This window comes from Myodes glareolus, chromosome 14 (assembly GCF_982192425.1).
Source record: "Myodes glareolus chromosome 14, mMyoGla1.1, whole genome shotgun sequence".
Lineage (NCBI taxonomy): Eukaryota > Metazoa > Chordata > Mammalia > Rodentia > Cricetidae > Myodes > Myodes glareolus.
The window spans coordinates 51,417,648-51,439,839 of NC_142039.1; the positions used below are offsets into that span (position 1 = coordinate 51,417,648).

A 22,192-nucleotide genomic window follows, 5' to 3' on the forward strand; every position below is an offset into this window, starting at 1 on the left:
TGGCTTTACTTTTAATCTGAAATTTCACATGTAATCATGTGTGATTTTCCTGGCCATCTGGGACAGCTCGAAGATCTGCTTTCTGTGTGACAATTCCAACGTCTGGGTAATCGTGGGACTGACACACCTTGTCCTTTTCATTGAGACTGGCCAGTCTTCCATATACCAAATGAGTGTGGACCGTGTCATGGACACTGTGACTATAACCCTGTATGTGTTGTGGATGCTGTGAGTATAACCCTGTATGACCTCTGTTCTTGGAAACTTTCATGTGGAGGACTGTTTTAGCAAGTGACCCAGACAACAGTTCCATTCTTGACTTCCTGTGAGTGGTAGTGACGGTCCCACTGTGACTTCCTGTGAGTGGTGGTGACGGTCACACTGTGACTTCCTGTGAGTGGTGGTGATGGTCCCACTGCGATTTTCCAAGGTTTTGATACATTTGTTTGTATCTGTCCTATGCATGAACCTGAGACTTGAAGTTCAAGCACAGAATCAAGGAGAATTCTTTCTTTAAAATAAAGAAGACTCATTTTTATGTATATAGGTTTCAGCCTGCATGAATGTCTGTGCACCACACGTGTGACTGCTTGGATATCCTGGAACTGAAGTTACAGGTGGGTCTGAGCTGCCATATGGCTGCTGGGAACAAAACTTGGATCCTCTGGAAGAGCAGTCAGTGTGCTTCCACTAAGCTCTCTCTCAGTCTAGAACACTCTTTCTTAGCTTTAGGACTTTCTTCTCACTTTAACCCTCAGGGAGCCCTTCAACTGGACAGAGACCTTTTTGTCGTTGTCATTTGTTTTCTTGGACTTATGTTTAGCTGGCCATATCATAGCAACAACAGCGTCCACCAAACAGAGCTCTTCTTTGGGAACAAGAATCTCCTCCTCACGAGAGGAGCCAACAGTGTTGTATTTCCCAGCCAGGAAAAGGTGCTTTCTGCATTTGGGTGGCTTTTTATAATCTGCTTTTAAAAAATTCATTTATACATATGGATGTGTACTATATATGTTCCTGGTACCCACAGAGGCAAAAAGGGTACATCGGGCCTCCTAGAACTGTAATTACAGAAAGGTTATGAGCTATGTGGCTTCTGGGAACTGAACCTGGATCCTCTGGAAGAGCAGCCATGTCTTTTAATCACTGAGCCATCTCTCCAACCCCTCCTAATCCACTCCTAATTTAAGGATTATAACAAAGTCTCTTTCCACATGTTGTACAGAGGTTTTGTACTGAGCAGGAGCCTTGAACAATAGTTGGCTCCTGGGGTGTGGTGGTCCTGGACTCTTTCTGGCTTCTTAGTTGACTTTTTAGCACTTCCTAGTCATTTCACTCCAGGAAAGCTCCACTCTTCCCGTTTTAGGATCTCAGCCTGTGAAGACAGCAGTAGCAATCTCATCTTTGGTCCCTGGCATCATTTTCAAGGGATAAAATATGATGGGCATCAGGCACTAGTAACTTGTCAATAATCATAATGGTTATTTCTGTTTACAATTTCATAAAGCTGAACAATGCAGACTAAGATTATCAGAATAAAAAAATTAAAATTTAAAATACTTTCAGGTTTTTATACTATAGTTACCTAGAACCTAATTGCAGAAAGAAAGACAAAAAACTAGCAATATTTTAGCAAGCAAAATATGCTATTGCTGTTTTTTATCTGTGACACACCGGCTGCACCTGAACCTACCACTCCCTCAACTGTTGATTAAGAATCTGCAGCCACTGCCACCTCTCTGCTGAGGACGCTGCCCCAGGGAGCCTTCCTGTCCCACACTGCTGCCCCAGCCACCTCCACATAGGGAGGAAAATGTCATTTTTTACTAAGTCTCCCTCTTTTTATCTTACCAATGAAGTCTCAAGAGTCAGATGCTGGGGTGAAAACCTGCTAGCTCAGAGAAGCAGAAAAAGAAGCTGACTAACTTTTCTCCTCTGCCATGTTTCATAAAGAGGGCTTTCTTCAACACCATCTGAAACAAACTCCTTCAACTGGATGTCCCTTTCTTCTACTCCGCCCCCCCTCTCTGACCCATCAACTTCTTTTTACTCTCTCTGATTCCTTCCAGTCAACTGGTTGCTTGCTCTGCCTCTGGACCTACATTTGATTTTATTTAAATAATGAGATCTTAGGGTTCAGAGTGTGATCAAATATCCAGCAACATTCAATCCCAGTTTTGTGGGCTCCAACTAGCTCATCAAAGGCATTATCAAGTGAAGTGGATGGCATTAATGAAACTGTCAAGTTAGAAGGCTAGGCAGCTCATAGGTGCCTCACGAAACACTGCACTAAAGAATGAGGACTGTAAAGCCAACGAGGAACATTGCTTTTCTGAAGAAATGACCCATTGTTCCTGTCTTACATCTTCAATAAATTGTGTAGGTGTGTGTTGGGGAAGTGGTGGTATGGTGGTTTGAATAAGAAATGCTCCCATAGGCATACATTAGGAAGTATGGCTTTGTTGGAGTAGGTGCGCTCCTCATTGGAGGAATTATTTCACTGGGGGAGGGCTTTGAGGTTTCATGTTTCTTTCTCTCTCTTCCTGATGGCTGCAGATTTGGATATAGAACTCTCAGCTACCTCTCTAGCATCATGTCTACTTGTATGCCATTATGCTTCCTGCCAATGATGACAATGGACTAAACCACTGAACTATAAGCCAGCCTCAATTAAATGCTTTCTTTATAAGAGTTGCTGTGATCATGGTGTCTCTTCACAGCAATTGAAACCCTAACAAGACAAGAGGCATTGAAAATTATTTTTCTCTTTTGCCAGATGGTTGAAAAAGAAAATGAAATTCAAAGAATACCTCAAGGTGGTGATCCAAAGACTAACGGTGTTTGGCCCAATTTACTCAGTTACCATGTGTGAATGATAAACTGCTACCATGGTGTCAGAGACATGATCTCAGCATGTAAGGATGTAGACATCTTTCAGAACAGGTCCCTGTTGTGGGACAATAGTTTTTTTTTTATCCTGTCATTGGTATTATTTTTAATAAAATGCTGATGGGCCTGTAGCCAGGCAAGAAGTATAGGCAGGACAACAGCAACCAGGCAGGAAGTAGAGGTGGGGCAATGAGAATTCTGGGAAGAGGGAAGTTTGAGTCTGCAGTCGTGATCCAGACACAGAGAAAACAAGATGTGACTGCCTTGCTGAAATAGGTACCAAGCCATGTGGCTAACACAGACAAGAATTATGGGTTAATATAAGTTGTAAGAATCAGTTAATAAAAAGAGTCTGAGATACTAGGCCGATCAGTTTATAATTGATGTAGACCTCTGTGTCATTTCTTTGGGGCTTAACGGCTGCACGATCAGGTGGACTGAAACCTTGGTAAACAGGGCCCCAAATACACTGTCTTAGGGTTCATACATTTGTGTCAAGAGATGTAAGACTTTCTATAGGAAAAACCTACATGAACTCTTCAGGCTTGATGTAAGAAAGTTTTTCTTTGTCAGCGCTGTGATATCTTCTCATCTTAATTGCTGTGTTGCAAGTCAAGAAAAAGGCACAGTGGAGGGTGTTGTTCATACACCAGAAACCGGAAAACACAGAAGGCACATCCTTCCTTTGAGAAGTCTAACTTCTGTCATGGGCTTCACAGCTTTGATTTTCTGGATAAGAAGCTCTTGATAGCGTTGATGTATTCCTCTGATAGCACCATTGCTTTGAGGGTAGTGCACTCTTCAGCATTAACAGCGTGGAGCTTTTCTTTCTCATTTTTTCTGATTAACTGTTTGGAAATTCTCATGGACTGATGAAACAAAACCAGCAATAAGTTATTCCAACAAGAACAGGATCAATTCATTCATGCCATCCACTGTAATGAACTGATCCTGTTAGATTTTGCTAAGATAAATATATACATAAAATACGCTTTACCTTTAAGGTACACAGAGATGACTCTAAACAGCCCTAGATGGATACAAACCTTGTGGTTCCATGATCAAATACTCAACAGTAAAGATGTAAGGACAATCAACTATGAGCTACTACCTATACAAACTGATGTTCTATAAAGTAGGGTCCCCTAAATATATTCAACCGCTTCACCTTCCACCTGAATCCCAAAGTAAAAAAACTGGGTATCTACTGGCATCCTCATGGAGTCATCACCATAAAGAATTATCATTTGATCTTGTAGCATGGAAATGAAATATCTATCTGGTTAGTTCTCTGTAAAAAAAAAATCACTATTCCCAAAATCATAGTAATTTTAACAAAATCCAAAGGGGCTTCAAGCCAACTGAAGACATGATTTGTCTTCTTAGGATTTGTCCTCCTAAGGTACCTTTTCCCCTTGGGAAATGATTTTCACATCCCCACAAGTAAAGGTCAAATACTAACGTTTGGTGGGAGCTTCGCATATGCTTTCAGCCTAGTCCAGATTTCTTTCTCAAAAGTGTTGTCAGGAAAAACTTCAGTGACGAAGCCTTGAGCACAGGCCTCTCTTGCTGTGAGCTTCTTCCCAAAGAGAAGCATCTCAGCTGCCTGCAATGGAAAACAAGATGCAACCACAGCTTAATATAGCAAGGCTTCAGCTGACTTCACAACGGCCAGCTACTGGAAGATGCAGATATACTCATGGCTTTTAAGGTTATCTGTCTTTACCAGAATTAGGGAAGACAATGACCACGCTGGACAAAGGTTTTCAAACAGCTGAGACCATAACTGTTTCTGACTCCCTAGAATTTAGAAGGCAGGTGCTTTTGTGAGGATCTGCAATGGAGAGGCAAGAATGGGAAGCCCAGGACCTAAGCCCATAGTTGGTGTAGGAGGTCCTTCTGTGTATGTGTAGCTTTTAATGGTTATTGACTAAAGAAACTGTCTTGGGCCTGTGCAGGAAATAGATGTAGGCTGGGAGAACAAAACTGAATGCTGTGAGAAAAAAGGGCTTAGTCAGAAGAGAATCCATGGAATAGCCACCAGAGACAGACATGCTGAAACTTTGCTGGTAGGCCATAACCTTGTGGTGATGCACAGATTAATGGAGATGGGTTACTAAACATGTAAGAGTTAGTCAATAAGAAGCTAGAGCTAATGGGCCAAGCAGTGATTTAGATAATATAGTATCTGTGTGATTATTTCGGGACTCTGAGAAGCAGGAAAAAATGAGCAGCCCTCCTTGCAACACCTCATAGCTATTAAGCTCTGTAAATGATAACAAAACAGAGCAGGGTAGAACAACCGCATCTATAGGGTCCACCTCTGAGGTATTCAGAATCCATTCCCTTCCTGGTTGCTGTAATGGTTGAATCTGAATGTCTTCTTCCCCTGCACAGATACTCAGATTACTTCAGTGTGGATGAAGGGACATGAGGATAGCTTACATTGCACGTCTATAAAAACTGAAGCCAGTGAGCAAATGTTCTTTCTATAGTTGCATTTTCTCTTCAAAAAACATGAACAAATTCCAAAGGTCTAACTTTTAAGAACTGGTTCTGCTCAATATTCAAAGTTTAACTGATTAATAACTCTGTGACAGCACCACGGTGAGGTTAAAGATTGTATTCATGTGTACAATCTATGTATGCATGTGGGGATATCCACAGCAAATAATCTAATAGTCACAGAATAGGTTCCCTCACCATACTGAGATGGCACCAATGTCTGCTAAGCCCTTCCCTCTGTCCTTCTCCAGTCCTATCTTCGTGTCCTTGGCGTTTCTCCATGGAGGACAAGTAGATTTGCACAAACACAGAGCTAGCTAGATCTGAGCAAGCAGTGGGCTACCTTGGGCATTTCAATACATAGCATAATAACTGGTAAAAGGTAGCTCTGAGTGGGAGTCACAGTGATTATGATTATGGAGCTGCTAAAAGCTGGTGACTTCTAGAATTCACGTGGCTCCATAGAGAAGGCTTCACCATGTCATTTCAAGGGATGTTTCCCATCCACACAGTTAGGTGGCTCTGAGCTGATCACATCTGTAAATGCTTCCTAGTCCCGGGCCTTCAGGGAATGTCACACAGCTGTGGAGGACAAGGTCTTCTGCTGCCACCAGTGCTCCAGCTCTAGGTCACCAGCTGTCAGACACGGTCCCTGCATCAGGAACTGCAGAGCAAATATCCTGACCCTTCCCTTACATCAGCTCTCCCCTTAGCCTGGGTTTTCCACATTGCAGAGCACACAGTCATCCTGGAAGCTTTGCCCAAGGGAAAGAAGACAGAGCACAGGATTGCCTTGGCAACAAGGACAACACACGAAGTTTTTTCTAAGTTACCTTTGCTGGGCCCATTATCTTCGGAAATGTGTAAGAGGAGCATGCTTCTGGACACTGGCCGAGGGAGGTAAAGGGAGTATGAAATGTTGCCTTGTTGGGATAGAGGAAGAACAGAAAAGCATTAAGATATACAGAGGTTAGTCTATAATTCAACTCTGACAAACTATGTAATTAATATTTAATCTTAAATTTACAATTTGTATTTTTGTGTTTAAGAAACAGTCTGGCCTAGAACTTAACCAGCTCATGCCTCAACCTCTTGAGTGCAGGGATTACAGGAATGTATGACTATGTCTAGCTCAGTGTTCCTAATTGGTGAGGACATTTAAATTAAAATTATGTGTTATACTATGCATACAGAATTCCCTTCTAGTGTGTTATCAGTGGGTTTTACAAATATGTAAATTATGTTGCCACCAATAATTTCAGCTGAGAAAATATTTAGTACACCAAAAGTCCCCTTATAGCCCACTGTGGGCAAGCCCTTCCTTCTACCATTACCACACATCACTATCTATTCTCTATTCCTGCTGTTCCCTCCACACCCCCATTTTTTTAGAAGCTTATATGCATGGAATCCTATATACAATAGACCTTTGTTCATTGCTCCTGTCCCTTGGCATAAGATTTGGGAGTCACTCATGCACTGCACATTGGTGGCCTCTTTCTCATCATTGATGTTCTTCCCATGTGAACGTGGCATCACTTGTTGGCCTATATGCCAGTTAATGCTTTTACTAATGTTTCCAGAGTTGTGGCCAATATTGGTAAGGTCAGTCATAACCATGGACTTACTTGATATAATATATAAAATTTTCACTTTTCAATAATATCTCAGCTATGCTGAAAAACAAATCCTTTTCAGATTTGTTATCCTCCAAAAAAGAAGTAGATATGAATACAGTAGCCATGCATCATCACCCCATACTGAGACAGGAGAGCCCCACTTTGTCCACACCCTTATTCAGCTTCCCCAGGAGACGTCCTTGTAGCCCACACACAACACTATGAACATAGTGCTGCCTCATGTGTTTTCAGTTTACATGTTAATGGTAGCCTCAGAGTCCAGCTCTTCCAGGCCACCTCAGGGTGCAAGGAAGAAATCCATAAGGAAGCAAAGCTGAGCATATGCTTTCTATTTGAGGGGTAAACACTTGTACACACGATCTGAAGGCCATGCTCTTTACCGTTCTGTTGGCTCTAATTCCACTTCTATGGCTTCTTCTATTCTCTTACGTTTTAATTCTCTGTGCCAATTCTCTCTTGCTTCTCAGTTTGCCTAGCTTAAATCCCTGTTCTTTTTTTAAACAGGAGGCTTAAGACAAAAAGAACAAAGTTACAAGAATTACATCTCATTGGTCATAGCACATTCCTTAGATAAGGAGACAAGCCATTTACCATGGCACCTCAAGGTTTCAAGGTTCCAGGAGTAAGACTGACAAGGGTCTGGGGACACAGTGCCTGGGTGAGACAAGCTGCGGAGAGAGCTGCACAGAGAGTTTGGTTTTATCAGTCAGACTCGGCATAAGAAGGATTGGCATGGTCTTTTAGGTTGCTTTGTGTTGTCACTTTGCTTAAACATCTGCAACTCTGACCGTGGCATAGCTGTATGGTTTGTAACTTATGATCCAGATACAGAAACAATTAGTCTAGTTTGAACTTGCTCTGAGATGAAAAATGAGTTACTTTTGGATACTTAGAATAAAAAGAACAGAGCTGACTTGTGTTTTACAGTCCCTGTGGGACAGTGGATCTAGTTATGAAGCATATCCTAGTATACTTTCTATATATCAAAATTACACAGCTTAATGAGAAGTCATCTTCCTGACCACCCATGGATATATGTGCCCATAAGACTGAGATGCAATTGTGGGATTATACATACATATCATATGAAGTTACACACTTCAGTGCAGGTATTGGGAAGATACCATAGCTGTTTTAGCAAATGTGAAATTACAGATTGGAGAAATACTTTCCAGAGTCAGTTGATCCCATAGGCCCTGCCTGGATGGGATTCTTTCACCATCAGAGAATCATTCCTCCAGTGGGCTGACATCTGAACACTAGTTTTCACCTACTGTATACATCCACGGCACTTGATAATATGGCCTTTATGACAAATGATGTTGAGATTCTTGATGTCTACTTCTGGTTGTGTGTAGAAGCATCTTTGGTAAAGTAACTGTTAACATATTTTGTTGCAAAAGGAACAGCAGGCTGTGTTTCCGCCACCTGGCTAGCTTTACCCAAAATAATTACACAGAAACTGTATTCTTTTAAACACTGCCTGGCCCATTACCTGCAGTCCCTTATTGGCTAACTCTCACATATTAATTAACCCATTTCTAATAATGTGTGCAGCATCACAAGTTCGGGGCTTACCAGGAAGATTCTAACCCATGTCCATCTTGGAGAGGAGAGGCATGGCATCTGCCTGCCTCTGTTTTCTTCCTCCCACAATTCTGTTCTGTCTTCCCCGCCTACCTATGTTCTGACCTATCAGGCCAAGCAGTTTTCTTTATTAATTAACCAATGAAAGCAACAGATAGATAGAAAACCCACCTACATCAATATTTTCCACTAATTTTGGTTTGTTTGTTCTTTTGTTTTGAGACAGGGTTTCTCTATGTAGCCATTGCTGTACTGGAACTTTCTCTGTAGACCAGGTGGGTCTTGAACTCACCAAGAACCAACTGTCTTTGCCTCCTGAGTGGAGGGATATAAAGTGTGTGCCACCACTACCTGGCAATTCCCACTATTTTAAAAGGTTTTTCATGACAGTGATACACATCTGCTCCTGGTAGCACTAGTTACTTCAAGAGGAAGATGGGCATTGATGAGGATCCTTAAGGAGTTTGCTAGCCATCTGAGCAAGAAACTGCTCTTGCCTGAACTGCTAGACTGGACATGCAGGATCTGCAGAGAAATGATGTCTGATCTTTCCTAAAGGTGAGATGATCCTTCGGGGTTCCTGCTTCATGAAAGAGTCTGAGAGACATTCTTCAGGATACAGAATAAAGTGACTGACAAATTGCCAATATAGGCAGAACTATCTCTGAAATTTCTTGCTTCATGGAAAAGTCTGCTGGATACTATGGACTTGTAGGCTGAAGATGGATGCCCCAACAGTACAGAAGAATTTAGGGTGACTATTCAGGCAGTGAGATATCTCTGTCAAATCTAGAGTTTTGGAAGTTGCTTACAATGCAAATCCTGTTTACTTAGGTAAAATTATATCCTTTTGGAGTCTCTGATGGAGTTGAAGATGTCATAGTTATAGTTATAGTTTTCATTAGTCAAGATAAAAGATAAAGTAGATACAAATATTGTAAGTGTAATTCTTGCTTGATAATTGTTTTGTTATATGTATTTTTTTTACCATGTTAAAGTTAAAGCCTTCTTTTTTATTTAAGCAAAAGAGGGGAGGTGATGTGGGAGTCCTCTGTGTGCTGTGATTACAATTAGTGAGTAAAGAAACTGCCTTGGCTGAACTTAGGTAGGTGGGGAAAACTAAACAGAATGCTGGGAGGAAGACGGCAAAGTCAGAGAGACTATGGGGCCACAGTCAGAGTCAGTAATGCTGATACTTTGCTGGTAAGTCATGACCTCATGGTAACGCATAGATTAATGGAAATGGGTTAAATTAAAATATAAGAGTTAGTCAATAAGAAACTAGAGCTAATGGGCCAAGCAGTGTTTTAAATAATATAATTTCTGTGTGATTACTTCAAGTATAAGCAAGTCTGGCAGTTGGAAAGAAGAAGTGGCTCACTCCCCTGTAACAATTAGTTTTTCTTAAATGGTCCTGGAGATCCAGTATCGAGCCTTTCCCTTCTTAGTTTACTGATCAACACATCCATTTACTCTCTGTGTGTGTGTGTGTGTGTGTGTGGTTTTATTTATTTATTTATTTAGGTTTTTCAAGACAAAGTTTTGTGGTAGTTTTAACAGCCTGTGCCGGATCTTTGTTTCTTTGTTTTCTTCTTTTTCTTTTTCTTTCTTCCTTTCTCGCTTTCTTTCTTTCTTTCTTTCTTTCTTTCTTTCTTTCTTTCTTTCTTTCTTTTTTTTGTAGTTTCTATACTTTTGGAAACTTTAAGTTTGGCAATTACAGAAAAACACTATGATTAAAAAAAATAAAGCAAAAATACAAGTTGAGCATGGCAGCATCCACCTTTAATCCTAGCAACTGGGAGGAGAGGTAAGAAAATTTCTGTTGGTTCAAAACCAGCCTGATCTACCTACATTGTGAGTTCCAGGAAAGCTAGTATGACACAATGAAACTCCCTCTTTCTTTCTCTCTCTCTCTCTCTCTCTCTCTCTCTCTCACACACACACACACACACACACACACACACACACCACACACACGCTAAATACAGTGGTGAACACAACACTGAACTATGTTGAGGTCTCAGAATTTCTTAGGCTTTAGTTTCTTTTTCTAAAAAGGAAGGAGAGCAGTGAATGACCAAAGTCCCTTCTTAATCTAGAATCCTAAATACTAGGCTTCCTGAACTAGGAAAAGAGGATCAAGCAATCCTGCAAGCTGTCAGTCATCTCCTGACCATTTTTTAAGTAATATGAAAACTGAAAATTGAACAGCTATGTAGTCTGATTAAAATACAGAACCATTAGAGTTGGGACAATGTTTGCAGTGGCAGTGTTTAGAAAAAATAATTAACAATGATGTAGAACACAAATTGTCAAGTTAGACTGAGTCTTTATGAACTATCTAAATGACTACATTCTACCACTGTCTTGTTTTACTTTCTGTTGCTGTAATAAAACACTAACTAAAAGCAACTTAGGGAAGAAAAGGTTTGTTTGAATTATAGGTTACAGTTCATCATTGAGGGAAGTCAAGGCAAGAACTCAAGAATCAGAGGCAGGAGCCACGGAGAAACAGTGCTTATTGGCTGACTCCTCACAGCTTGCTCAGCCTGCTTTTTTACCACAACCCGAGATTACCTGCACAGTAGTGGTACTGCCCACAGTAGGCGGGCCCTCCCACATCAATCATTAAGCAAGTATATATACCACAAATATGACCATGGCCAATCTGTTAGAGAAAAATTTCCCAGGTGAGTTTCCTAGTTTACAAGTAACTATTTTGTGTCAAGTTGACAAAAAAGTAACCAGCACAACCATTAACTCCTTGTAATATACTGAGGGATAGTTACAATAAAGAATGGAGGTACTCACGGATTGACCTGTGCTTGCACAAGTAGACTTACCTTGTCTGATGCATAGACAGCATCAAACAGTCCCAGAAGGACTACAGGGATTCCTATAGCTGGGCCGTTTACTACTGCAACCAGAGGCTTGGGAAAGTCTATAAAAGTGCTTACAAATTCCCTAAAGAAACGGAAATAAAAAATCATTAAACATCCCGAAGTGGCACCACTAACTATAGAAAGGAATGTATACATCTGATATATCACTCCATAAGGCCACCTATGCTGCTTGGCCCAGGATTCCTATAAACCTAATGGAATATCAGGTCATGGCTCCTAAAGGCTAAGGCCAATTCACATCTTGGGCACTGAATTCAGGACTGTGGGCCAGCTGTGACCTGAGACATCATAACTGCATATCACAGCTCAGGGAGACTGAGAGACTTGTCAGAACTGGGATAGAAAGCTGAAGCCTCAAACCTTCTTCAACAGCTTTCAAGACTACATCCAGTGCACGGCCAGCACCTACAGGCACTGTCTATTCACCCTGCTATGGGAACTGAGACTCCCTCTGCCTTGTCTTCACCATACACTTTCTAGACAACCTCATGAGATTGCAGGATGAAAAGGGGGTTCATTGGAAATCATGATTAATTGCATCAACACAGACAAGTGATCATTTTACTGATGTGGGGGTGGTGAGGAGATGACTCATGGGTTAAAGCATTTGCCACCTAAGTGTGAAGATTGGAGTAGAATTTGGATCCTCAGCACCTCCATTAATTCTGGGTGGGCTTGGAGGCATACCTGCTAGTTGTAAGTCAACTTGACAAAAACTAGAGCCATTTGGGAAAAGAGCCTCTCAGCTGAGAAAGTGCTTTCATATTATTGGGTTATAGGCAAGTCTGTGGTGCATTTTCTCAATTAGTGATTGATGTAGGGGCCCAGACCATTGAGGCTGATTCCACCCCCAGACTGGCAGTCCTAGAAGTTATAAGAAAGCAGGATGAGCAAGCCAGGAGGGAGCAAGCCAGTGAGCAGTACTGCTCCATGGTCTCTGGATTGGTTCCTGCCTTCAGGTTCCTGCAATTCGTTCCTTTGATGATGGACCATCAGGTGCAAATATAAAAGGAATTTCCTCTCCAAGTGTTTTTGGTCCTAGTAATTTTATCAGAGCAACAGAAATCAGAACTATGACCAAAAGTAATGAAGAAAATGTCTGATATCAACCTCAGACTCCATATGCACATGTATGCACTTGTACACACATATGCTCACAACAAAGACACATGAAGTTGGGGAGAAAAGACTAAACCTCTAGGATCGAAAAAATGTCACTCTTACCTCAGAGCCAAAGGACCCTTCTTCGCTACCTCCTCCATTCCACCAGTGACTCTTGTGAAGTTAGTTAGATCATTCCCACTGCAATAATAGTCACCAGTTCCTGTGAACAGTCAATCAACAGAGCCATGATTCCTTCACATACCAACTCATTCTAGAGCTATGTGCATCTGCTGTGTGCAGGGTTCGGCCAGTCACTAGGAGAACATGTGTGCACCTCATTTACACACTATGGACTTGCAAGACACTGGTGTTAAAGAACCTAAGTAAATGCAGATGGTGTGACAGGAACGTGACAGATGGCCATGTGGTATGACTACGGAGCAGGCTTAGTCTATTGTGGAGTTTAGGGTGGAGCTCACACAAGAAGGGGCAGCTGGACTGAGATCTGAACAATAGGCAAGGCTAGCAGAGATGGAACAGTGCAAATGAGATTCTGTGTCTGTGGTCTCCAGGGTCTACACAACAGCCCGAAAGAAGAGCCCCCAGCGCTGAACCAGAGAAAGAACAGGGTGCAAGGGGCAGGGCTGCTATAGTCAAGATAAGTGGACAAACTGTGTGGGACTGTCTAGATTACAATAAGAACCATTACCTCTATCTTTAGACCCATTGAAGATGTGTGCTTGTTAAAGTGTAGTTTGTTTACAATGAAAAGGTTACATTTTCATGAGTTTTATTTGAGACATTATCTCAGGGAGCCCAGGTTGGCTTCAAACTCTCCATGTAGCTGAGGATGACCCTGAGCTGCTGATTTCCTGCCCCTACCTATTGATTGTCGGTATTGAAGTCCTGTGTTACAATACCCCTGCTGGGGATCAAACCCAGGGATTTCTACATGTTAGGCAAGCACTCCATTTCAGGCTACTTCCTTAGCAGCCTTAAATAATTTTGATAACTGTAAATATCAGAGCTTTCCCAGACTAAAAGAAGACACGATGGTTCTTATTTATAGGATAGATGGTCCACAAATCTCTGAAACATGGGGATAGTATCAGGCTCTTCAATATGTATTGTGTATTTATTTTCCAGTTGATCTTCCATACCTTCAAGTTTTACATCTATGGATTCAACCAGCAAAAAATATTTGAGGACCAAAAGAAAAAAATCATATATACTGAATATTTGTGGACTTTTTCCCTTTTGACCATTCTTTCCTAAACAACGTAATGAATACTGACATAGTATCTTTCTTGTTGGCATTATGACATCCAGAGGGGATTCAAGATATTTGGGATGTGTGACCCTTCTATGCAGATACCACATGATTCTACACAGGTAACATGAGTGTGAACAATACTATTTTGATGAGAGTAGTGAAACTAATTCCCAGAGGCTGCTGAGGGTGACTGTATGTGCATACCTGTGAGGAAGTTCAACATAAGATTAGGTAAGATATTTACAGTAACAAACTTTAATAATAATAATATATTAAATAATGAGTTATTTAGAACATACTGTGAATTTTCTAGAAACTCCTACTTATTTCTAGACCCAGGGTGACAACACGTAACTCAAATTTTGGGAGGCAAAACCCCTGAAAGGAACATACAGTTAAGAGGGGCTACTGTACAGACTCCTCAGAATGCTCCAGATACTCTCTCGACCCTGTCATCCCAGCTGCTGGAGGCAGTCATATCCAGACTCCATCAGCCAACAGAGCAGAGCTTCTCTCCAGTCGTAGAGTACTTATGTAAATTAAACTGGGAAATATGCACTCTTGTGTTTTATGAATTTCATTAAGCAATTCTGTAAGAAACATCCATATATCTGCAGGTATCAAGAATTTGTCTTTTCAATGTCGAGCAGAATTCTACAAACAGTAAAAAGTCAAGTTATTTGTGGAGAGATGAGTTGTTTTCTGTTGTGGCTCTTGTGAGTCAGACAGCATGAACTTTACTATGTAAGGATGGGACTGACGACTTATCAGGAGTAATTATCAAAGAGTATATCATGTGGTATATCAAAGGGTATAGCATGTGCACAATAACATGGTCCATTTATAAATCAATCCACTGGAGCGCTGGGAAAGACCTTCAGTCAGCATCAGTTCTCTCCCTAGAAAGAGACTCCCTAAAAAAGAAAGCGAATGAGTCCATGAAAATGGTCTTACCTGTGAAAACGGTTATGGCTGAGTTGTCTGTGCTGGCGTTTTTAAGTGCAAGCATAATCTCCTGATACATCTATGTGAACAAAAAGATAGGGAAGGGAACAGTAAAAATGAGATCCATCGTCCAGTGACTGAGCCACTGTATCTGTCTGCAAGCTTTCTTTCAACCCAGTGCCAACGTAATTGTTTTAAAGACTTATTTATTTCAGTTTACATGCATGAGTGTTTTGCCTTGTTTATGTTTGTGCACTGAATCGGACCTGGTGCATTTGGAGGTCTGAAGGGGTGTCAGGTCTGCTGTGACTGAAGGTGCAGATGATTGTAAAGCACCCTGTGTGTGGCTGGGAAACTTAGGAGACACGAGTGCTCTTAAGCAATGAGCCATCTCTCAAGCCCCAATTATTGTTTAGAGAGGACTAAAAGGAGGCTGCCTGAGAGGATTTCTGCTCCTCTGACAATGGCTGGGTGCACATGACGTACAGGTGCTGTGGCAGATGCACCAAATAACCACTTTGTCCAAAGGTGATCAAGAGAGACATAGTTCTTGAGATTTGCAGCTGGACAGTCACTGTGCTCCAACAGGGATGAGGTTAGGGAAGCCCATTGGGTAGCACACACCCTGCTAGAACTGCTGAGGTTGCTAAAGAAGGTGAGAGGAAAGGTGGCTGAGAAAACTGTCCCTGGAACAGGATCTCAGCTGTCACTTCGAGGAAGGGGAAGTGTCCTGGGCAGTCTGGGAGACCACAACTAATGCAAAGGCTGGATTTCTGAGGCACTGGCCCTGAACATCTCTGAAAATCTTGCTGTAGTTTTAATGTGTTTTCAAAATTGGTATAGATTTTATTAAAACTATACTAAAAAATTGGTATATATCTTATTAAAGATTCAATGTGGGAAAGAGTTATGAGGAGGGTAGGTGTTTCTAATGAAACCGGAAAAATGGAAGCATGCACTTAATATGTGAATAATGATGAGACCGTTTTTCTTAAGGCAGGGGACAGAAAATAATTCCTGAGAATTACAGCAGCCAAGGTTACTAGGTAGAGCCGGAGCCAGGAAAAGATGGATCAATTTAGATTCACCTGCTTATCAGTTATAAAAACTTATCAAGTTACTTCTCACCCCACTGAACTAGTTTATTAAATAAGTGTGTCAGGGTCTTTTGTTTGGAAATTCCTGAGTCTGTTACAATTTGTAGCTGTACTACCCTGCTAATGCAGAGGTAACTCAGAACAAGCAAATATTGAGTTCTCAGAATTAAGAGCCTTAAAAATTTGAAGGTTCATGAGCTATTTACAAGATCCTTAAACCTTCAAATGAGCCTGTTGTTCCACACTGCAGATGGCAGCCTTGACCTCAAAGCACGTGATAAACCCCTGTAATCAGGGGGAAGAGCTCCAGTGATTGACTTATTATCAGTGTAGTTCTGAGGGAAATTCAAATATACCCAGTGAAGCAGCTCATTCAACAGGGCTATTTCTGTTCTGCTGAGGACGGAGTCTTTCTCTGCAATTTCCTTCAGGTGCACAGAAGAATGGTCCACAGGTATGGAAAAGACTCAGAATTTATGATATCCTTAGAAGTTTCTGTGCATCTCTATCCATGCTCTTTCATTTAGACTGATTTAACTGATTTGTGCTTTCATTCATAGCAAAGCTTCATTGCCTTCTAGATATGTAGAACCTACCAGAAACGCCCCACTTCTAAACAATGCCTGACTCTGCTGAGTTAAGCAAATTCTCTAATCTTCTACAAAAATAGGAATAGTGCTGAAATTCTACAGCTGCATGAAAGAATGAAACAGAGGAAAGAAAAATATGCCCGTGCCCTGGCAGGAGCATCACCTGTGAAGTTATGGCATTCTTTTTGGAGGGCCGATTGAACATGATCTTCGTGATGCCATCTTCAGAGGTTACCACAATGTCCTTAGACTCCTGGACTTTCATATCGGCTCCACTTTTTTCCTGGCTAGAGGCTTCAGATGAGGGACTCAAACTGGACACCAGATCCACATAGTTCTGCCTGGCAGTTTCCTAAAGAATAGACGACCAAGACCTTTAGCCTTTAAAATAAGCAACTTGAGAAACATACAATGCTAATAAACACCACTATGTGATAAAGAGCAGAGTCTTTGATTCAACAGAGGTGCATTGCAACTTCCAAGGTTGGGGGACAGGAGACCCATATGTGCAATTTCAGCCACTGGGAGGCTGAGGCAGGCAGATTTTTGAGTTCAAGGCCAATCTAGACAACAGCAGTTAAAGAGTCCAAGAATGAGAATATAGAAATGTTAATACCAGAAATAAGAATATATAAATAAAAATATTCAAGTTGTAAGCCTAGGAGAATGAGAGCAGGCTGTTAGCAGCTTTCTCAACAGCTTAAAGATTAACTATTAATATTAGGTTACTTCATTTTATAATCCATAGCTCTATCTGCCACGCTGAAGCGGCCCTCACTCTGCAAACTGAGCATCAGCCTTTAGTTAAATCCCCTGTCCACTCATGATTGGCAATTGATGTGAGCTGAGATAACTTTTAAATGATGTGATATACGTGACGTTTTACTCTTTGGTTGTGTATTTTCCCATACCCTTCCCTGCCATGAGAAACTGGCAGTATCAGGGAGGTGCTGAACCTTGGTAAACACTGTCAAAGACTAAATACAAACACTAGTTTAACTTAAAAACCTGTAGATGGAAATTGCAAAGAAGGGCAATATGTGTCTACATATTTCACCTCAAGATTGTAAAAATTTCTTTATTAGTACCTAATACAATACTGTTGTGTCTTAGGTAAGGAGAGTCAGGAAGAGGGAGAAAAGTGGGGGGAAGCAACTGGTGGGTGGGGCAGTTAGAACACCTTAGGCACTTTTCAGTTTTTGTTTTGAAAAGGGGGATTCAAAAAAATGTCCTTTGCACAGCTTTACAAGCCCAAACTCTAGCTGCGATTTCAGCTAGCTAATAAACTTTTTGTGCCCTATGGAGATTTATTTTTTTAGTTTTAATTTTTTTCCTGGAATAAAGTTTGCTTCTGGATTAGTAGATTTGGGTGGTCTGTCCCCATCTTTGTGTGAATTGCCGCCATCCCCTTAGTAGACCCAACATAGCGAGGGGGCAAAATAAAGGAATTTCAAAGACTCACTCAATGAATTGCTGGGGGTGGGGAAACATTTATTGAGCTCTGGTTAATAACAGGACACAAACCTTACCTTTGGGAGGCTTCCAAGGACATTCCATGCTTCCCACTTGGCTTTATTGACTGGGTCAAAAACACCTGACTTAGGCACATTACAGGGTCCATCTGTGGCCTACAAAGAACACAGTGGTGATTATGGAATAGAAGGCTTTCTCAAAAAAAAAAGCAGCTTTTGAGAATGCTTTCTATTCTGTATTAGTCTAAGAATTAAGCTAAGAATTCATCAGTTTTGTATCCCTGATCAGATGTCACAAGTGAAAACACTGAACCAATTTTCAAGACACAACATTTGAAAATCCACACTGTCTAAAGTCCTCTCTATGGGGATAGAACCAGGAATTTACTGGTAAACTCCTGCTAACAGCTCAAAGGGCTCTAGCTGGTGCAGGTAGGGATGGAGTCTTCAGTTCCTAGGCCCCAGGAAGCTTAGCTGAATGGCACTCCAGGAAATAAAAAAAAACCTGATTTTGTGTGAGGGCAGGTAGGATGGGTATCCTGAAATGAATTTACACCCCACTCAGCTACTTTTCAGAAGAGATTTTCAAATGATTTAAGATGTAGAAATTGTTCCCTAGAGTCAGTTCATGGAGGACAGAAGAGGCTTGGAGATGACAGGGTGTGGAGGCTTCGCTCATCCAAAGTCACCCACTGTAGTCAGTCATCTGGGAGGTGACAGGAAGCCTAGTCCACAAAGGGCTGCACAGAATTCCCTCTGCCAATGGGAAGCTAAGGACCTGCAGGAGATTACAGGTAGTGGCTTCGATTTGTTCCTAGTCCTTGCATTTTTCCATCCCAACTGCTGACCAGTCAGAACTAACTCCTGACAGACAGCAAAGCTTAGACCTGTGCAGTTTCTAAGACCACCTCAGCATATCACAGTACCCTCGCAAGCTGTGGTGTTCATGGTTAAAGTTCCTCACAGGGAAAGGATAGAGACTTAAGTAACCGAGGGCAAAGACTCATAGAACAGAGTCCAGAGGTGCAGTCAGTGTGACACCCCTATTGTCTTCTCTCCAAGAGTTATGAGGGGAAATACCCCAGACTGATGGACATATGGAAATACAGGTGGACTGTTGTCAATGGAGAAGTTCTCTGCGGTTTCCGTGTCCACTGTTTGCCAGAGCCCTAACCCATAGGTAAACCTACCTACCCTGAGACCAGACTGTGTACTAAATCCATGGCTAGACTCTCCAGGAAAACAAAGATGCTTGTGCCAAGCATGACCGCTCATGGGCTTAAAGAATAACCCCCTAGCAGCTGAGGGCAAAGTCTTTTTGGACAGTTAAAATCCTTGAATGTACACTTCCATTTTCTGAGTTAGGGTTTCTATTGCTGTGATAAAAAAATACTCTGACCAAAAGCAACTTGGGGAGGATAGTGTCTATTACAGCTCCCAACACTCAGGCCTTACTCCATCGGTCACAGAAGTCTGGACAGTAAATGAAGACGGGAACCTGGAGACAGGAACTGAAGCAGAAGCCATAGTCAGTGCTGTTTACTGGCTTGCTCAGTCTGCTCTCTTAGGCATTCCATGTCAATCATTAATCAAGATAATATCTGACAGCTGTGCCTAGAAAAGTCAATGTTATTGAGTCTCTTTCTCAATTGAGAGTCACTCTTCCCAGATGGCTCACGTTTGTACCAAGTGAACAAAGAAAAACAACTTGGACACCTCCAGAGACACTCATGCTAATCACCTAGTAGAAATCTTTAAAATAGTAAGTTGTAACACAGGAGTCCAGGCTGGCCGATATAGGAGTAAAATCTTTCATTATAACCTTTAGTTCCTCAATGATTATAAAAATTTTCAAACATTCACAAATACATGAGTTGTATCCAATCAACAGTTATTAAATTCCACCTTATATGTTTCACCAATTTTCTTTTTTGTGTTTATTTTTAGTTGGTTTCAAACATCCCAAACACCACATTATCCACCCTTAAATTACTATCAATTTCCCTGGAACACAAAGATTTATTATATAAACACAGTATTCAGGTCACCACTAAATAATAGTTAGTAAATCTCAGTCAATATTCAAATTTCCCCAACTGCCCTGAAACACCTTTTCAGTAATTACTCTTCCCAGGAAGGACTTCAATGCAGGGGCCCAAACATGTAAATGTGAATGTGAATGTTATAGCTTTGTGCTTTGAAAGTATATCAAGTCCCAACCTAAAAAGCAAACCTAAACAAAGCCTGCATCACAAACCTCAAAGGGTGACAGCCATGCATCCCAACCATTCAAAGCTGCCTTTTAGAAGCATATCAATTTAAGGAATCATTTGCTCAAAATGTGTATAAATCACATCTGACCTCAGGCTATTACCTGCTTATACAGCGCGTAGAGTTGCAGCTTCACTTGGTTTCCTGGATCCTTCTTCAAGAGTTTCACTTGGTTCACTGCATTTTCAAAGTCCTGCTGACTGGCTCTCATCTTTGGTCTGCCCAAGTGCACCTGAGCCACTGGGAATCTAAAGACCTGTGGGAGACTACAAACAATGGTTTCTATTTGTTCCCAGCTCTTCCTTTCTGCAGCAGAATTACCGATTATTGGTCCCAAGCTCTATTAATCAGAATGACGTGCTTATCTACAATATTTTCTCGAAGTCAGCAACTTCCCACAGACTAGTACAAATTTTTTCAAATGACGTGTAGGTTTTGCCTTTTGAGAAAGTCACTCATGCCACCACCGCTTTACTGCAACCACCAGGCTCCAGGCTTTGCTCCTGGGGCGCAATTTCTTTGGGGTGTTTCATTTGGGTCGCTCTAACCACCCACTTCTCTGAACAGGGTTTGAAAACCACGCTAGTGATAACGGATTGCTCGTGTGCAGCGCTCAGAATACAGGCAATCTTGGTCACTGTGCAGCCTTAGAGCCCTAGGAAGTTCCGGGTTTGGCCTGCAGGCAAGGGCGCCACCCGGAACCACAGCTCGCAACTCTCCTTGGTGGGTAAAGATCGACCGTTCTTTCCCTTTTGGATTCAGCTGAGGACGGACATTCGAGGTCCCTATTTAGAGCTCTCTTGCTGGAAAACCTGCAAAGGAGTATTTTGCTGTCCTGCTAGCCAGACCAGGTGACAGAAAGGGCGGCTCCGCGGGCGGGCGACAAAACCCGCTGGTAACTTTTGGCCAGAGAGCCGAGACTGCAGGCTTACCTCGGATACCAGCACAGGACCACTTTCCAGGTTACTGCCACCAATGCTAGATGCTTAACACAATCTGATCCCTGAGGCTTAGGTCCAGTTGAAACTTTGGGACGAGACAGGGTGGGGGCGGAGCCCGAGGTGAGCTCCGGGCGTAGGCGGAGCCAGACATCTTAGGGCGGGCAGAGCAGGGCTAGGATGTGAGCCCTGGGAGAGGGGTGTGGCTGGCCCCTCCAGAACTGAGAATGGGCAGATGTCGGGGAGGAGCCCAAAATTTCTGGACCAGGTCCAACTTGGTATGAAAGCGACTAGCACAAGACTGGCAAAGACGGCTGGAAGCAGGAGTAAAAAGGCAGATTGCTGGGCTCTGGGAATTTTAATTAGAGATCCTAAAGCATATTCATATAGAAACCGGGTCATTTTTCAGCATGTCAGTTAGGAGTACATTCCTGAGCACACTCAGTTTAACGTCATGGAGCACATGTTAAAAAGATTAAATAAACAAAATGCCCCCTGGATATGCTTATCTTGGACGTGCACAATAAAGTCTAAGAGGAACGTGGAAGGACAAAGTACAAGTTGCATTAACGTAGACATTTGCACCTGAAGGTGTCAGCCTTGCTTAGCAGCTAACCATATTTGGAGCAGGGGCCATGTCCTGTGAACACAGTGTCTGCCTGGAGACCGGTGGGAGTGGGCAGTTCTCAATGAAAGGGAACCACTGTGAGTTGGGCAGCACTTCCTTTGAGCATGAGGATCACTGCGTCCAGACTAAGGAGTTTGGATTCTGTGCTAAGAATTCTAGAGAGCCACAAAAGAGCTAATTGGTGGTGCTAGAGAGGAGGCTGAGTTGTTTGAAACATTTGTTGCTCTTTCAGAGGACCCGGGTTTCCCTTTCCTGAACCTACATGGTGGCTCATGGCCATTCAGACTCCAGAGCCAAAGGAAGAGTTCCCATATTCTGACCTCCGCAGGCACCAAACACACAGATAGTGA

At 42.0% G+C, this 22,192-nt stretch overlaps 1 protein-coding gene across 1 annotated transcript; it reads right to left on the bottom strand.

Moving 5' to 3' along the window:
* Positions 1 to 3,247: 3,247 nt before the first annotated feature.
* On the bottom strand, positions 3,248 to 21,350 carry LOC146892029 (enoyl-CoA delta isomerase 2-like). Its single transcript, XM_087896529.1, has 10 exons — positions 21,209 to 21,350; positions 20,380 to 20,542; positions 18,063 to 18,161; positions 16,697 to 16,885; positions 14,856 to 14,925; positions 12,749 to 12,848; positions 11,465 to 11,585; positions 6,228 to 6,317; positions 4,352 to 4,495; positions 3,248 to 3,758 (listed from the first exon to the last, which is right to left on the bottom strand). The coding sequence occupies exons 2-10, from the start codon at positions 20,485 to 20,487 to the stop codon at positions 3,603 to 3,605; spliced, it is 1,077 nt and encodes a 358-aa protein (XP_087752655.1). The 5' UTR covers positions 20,488 to 20,542; positions 21,209 to 21,350; the 3' UTR covers positions 3,248 to 3,602.
* Between the last annotated feature and the right edge of the window lie 842 nt (positions 21,351 to 22,192).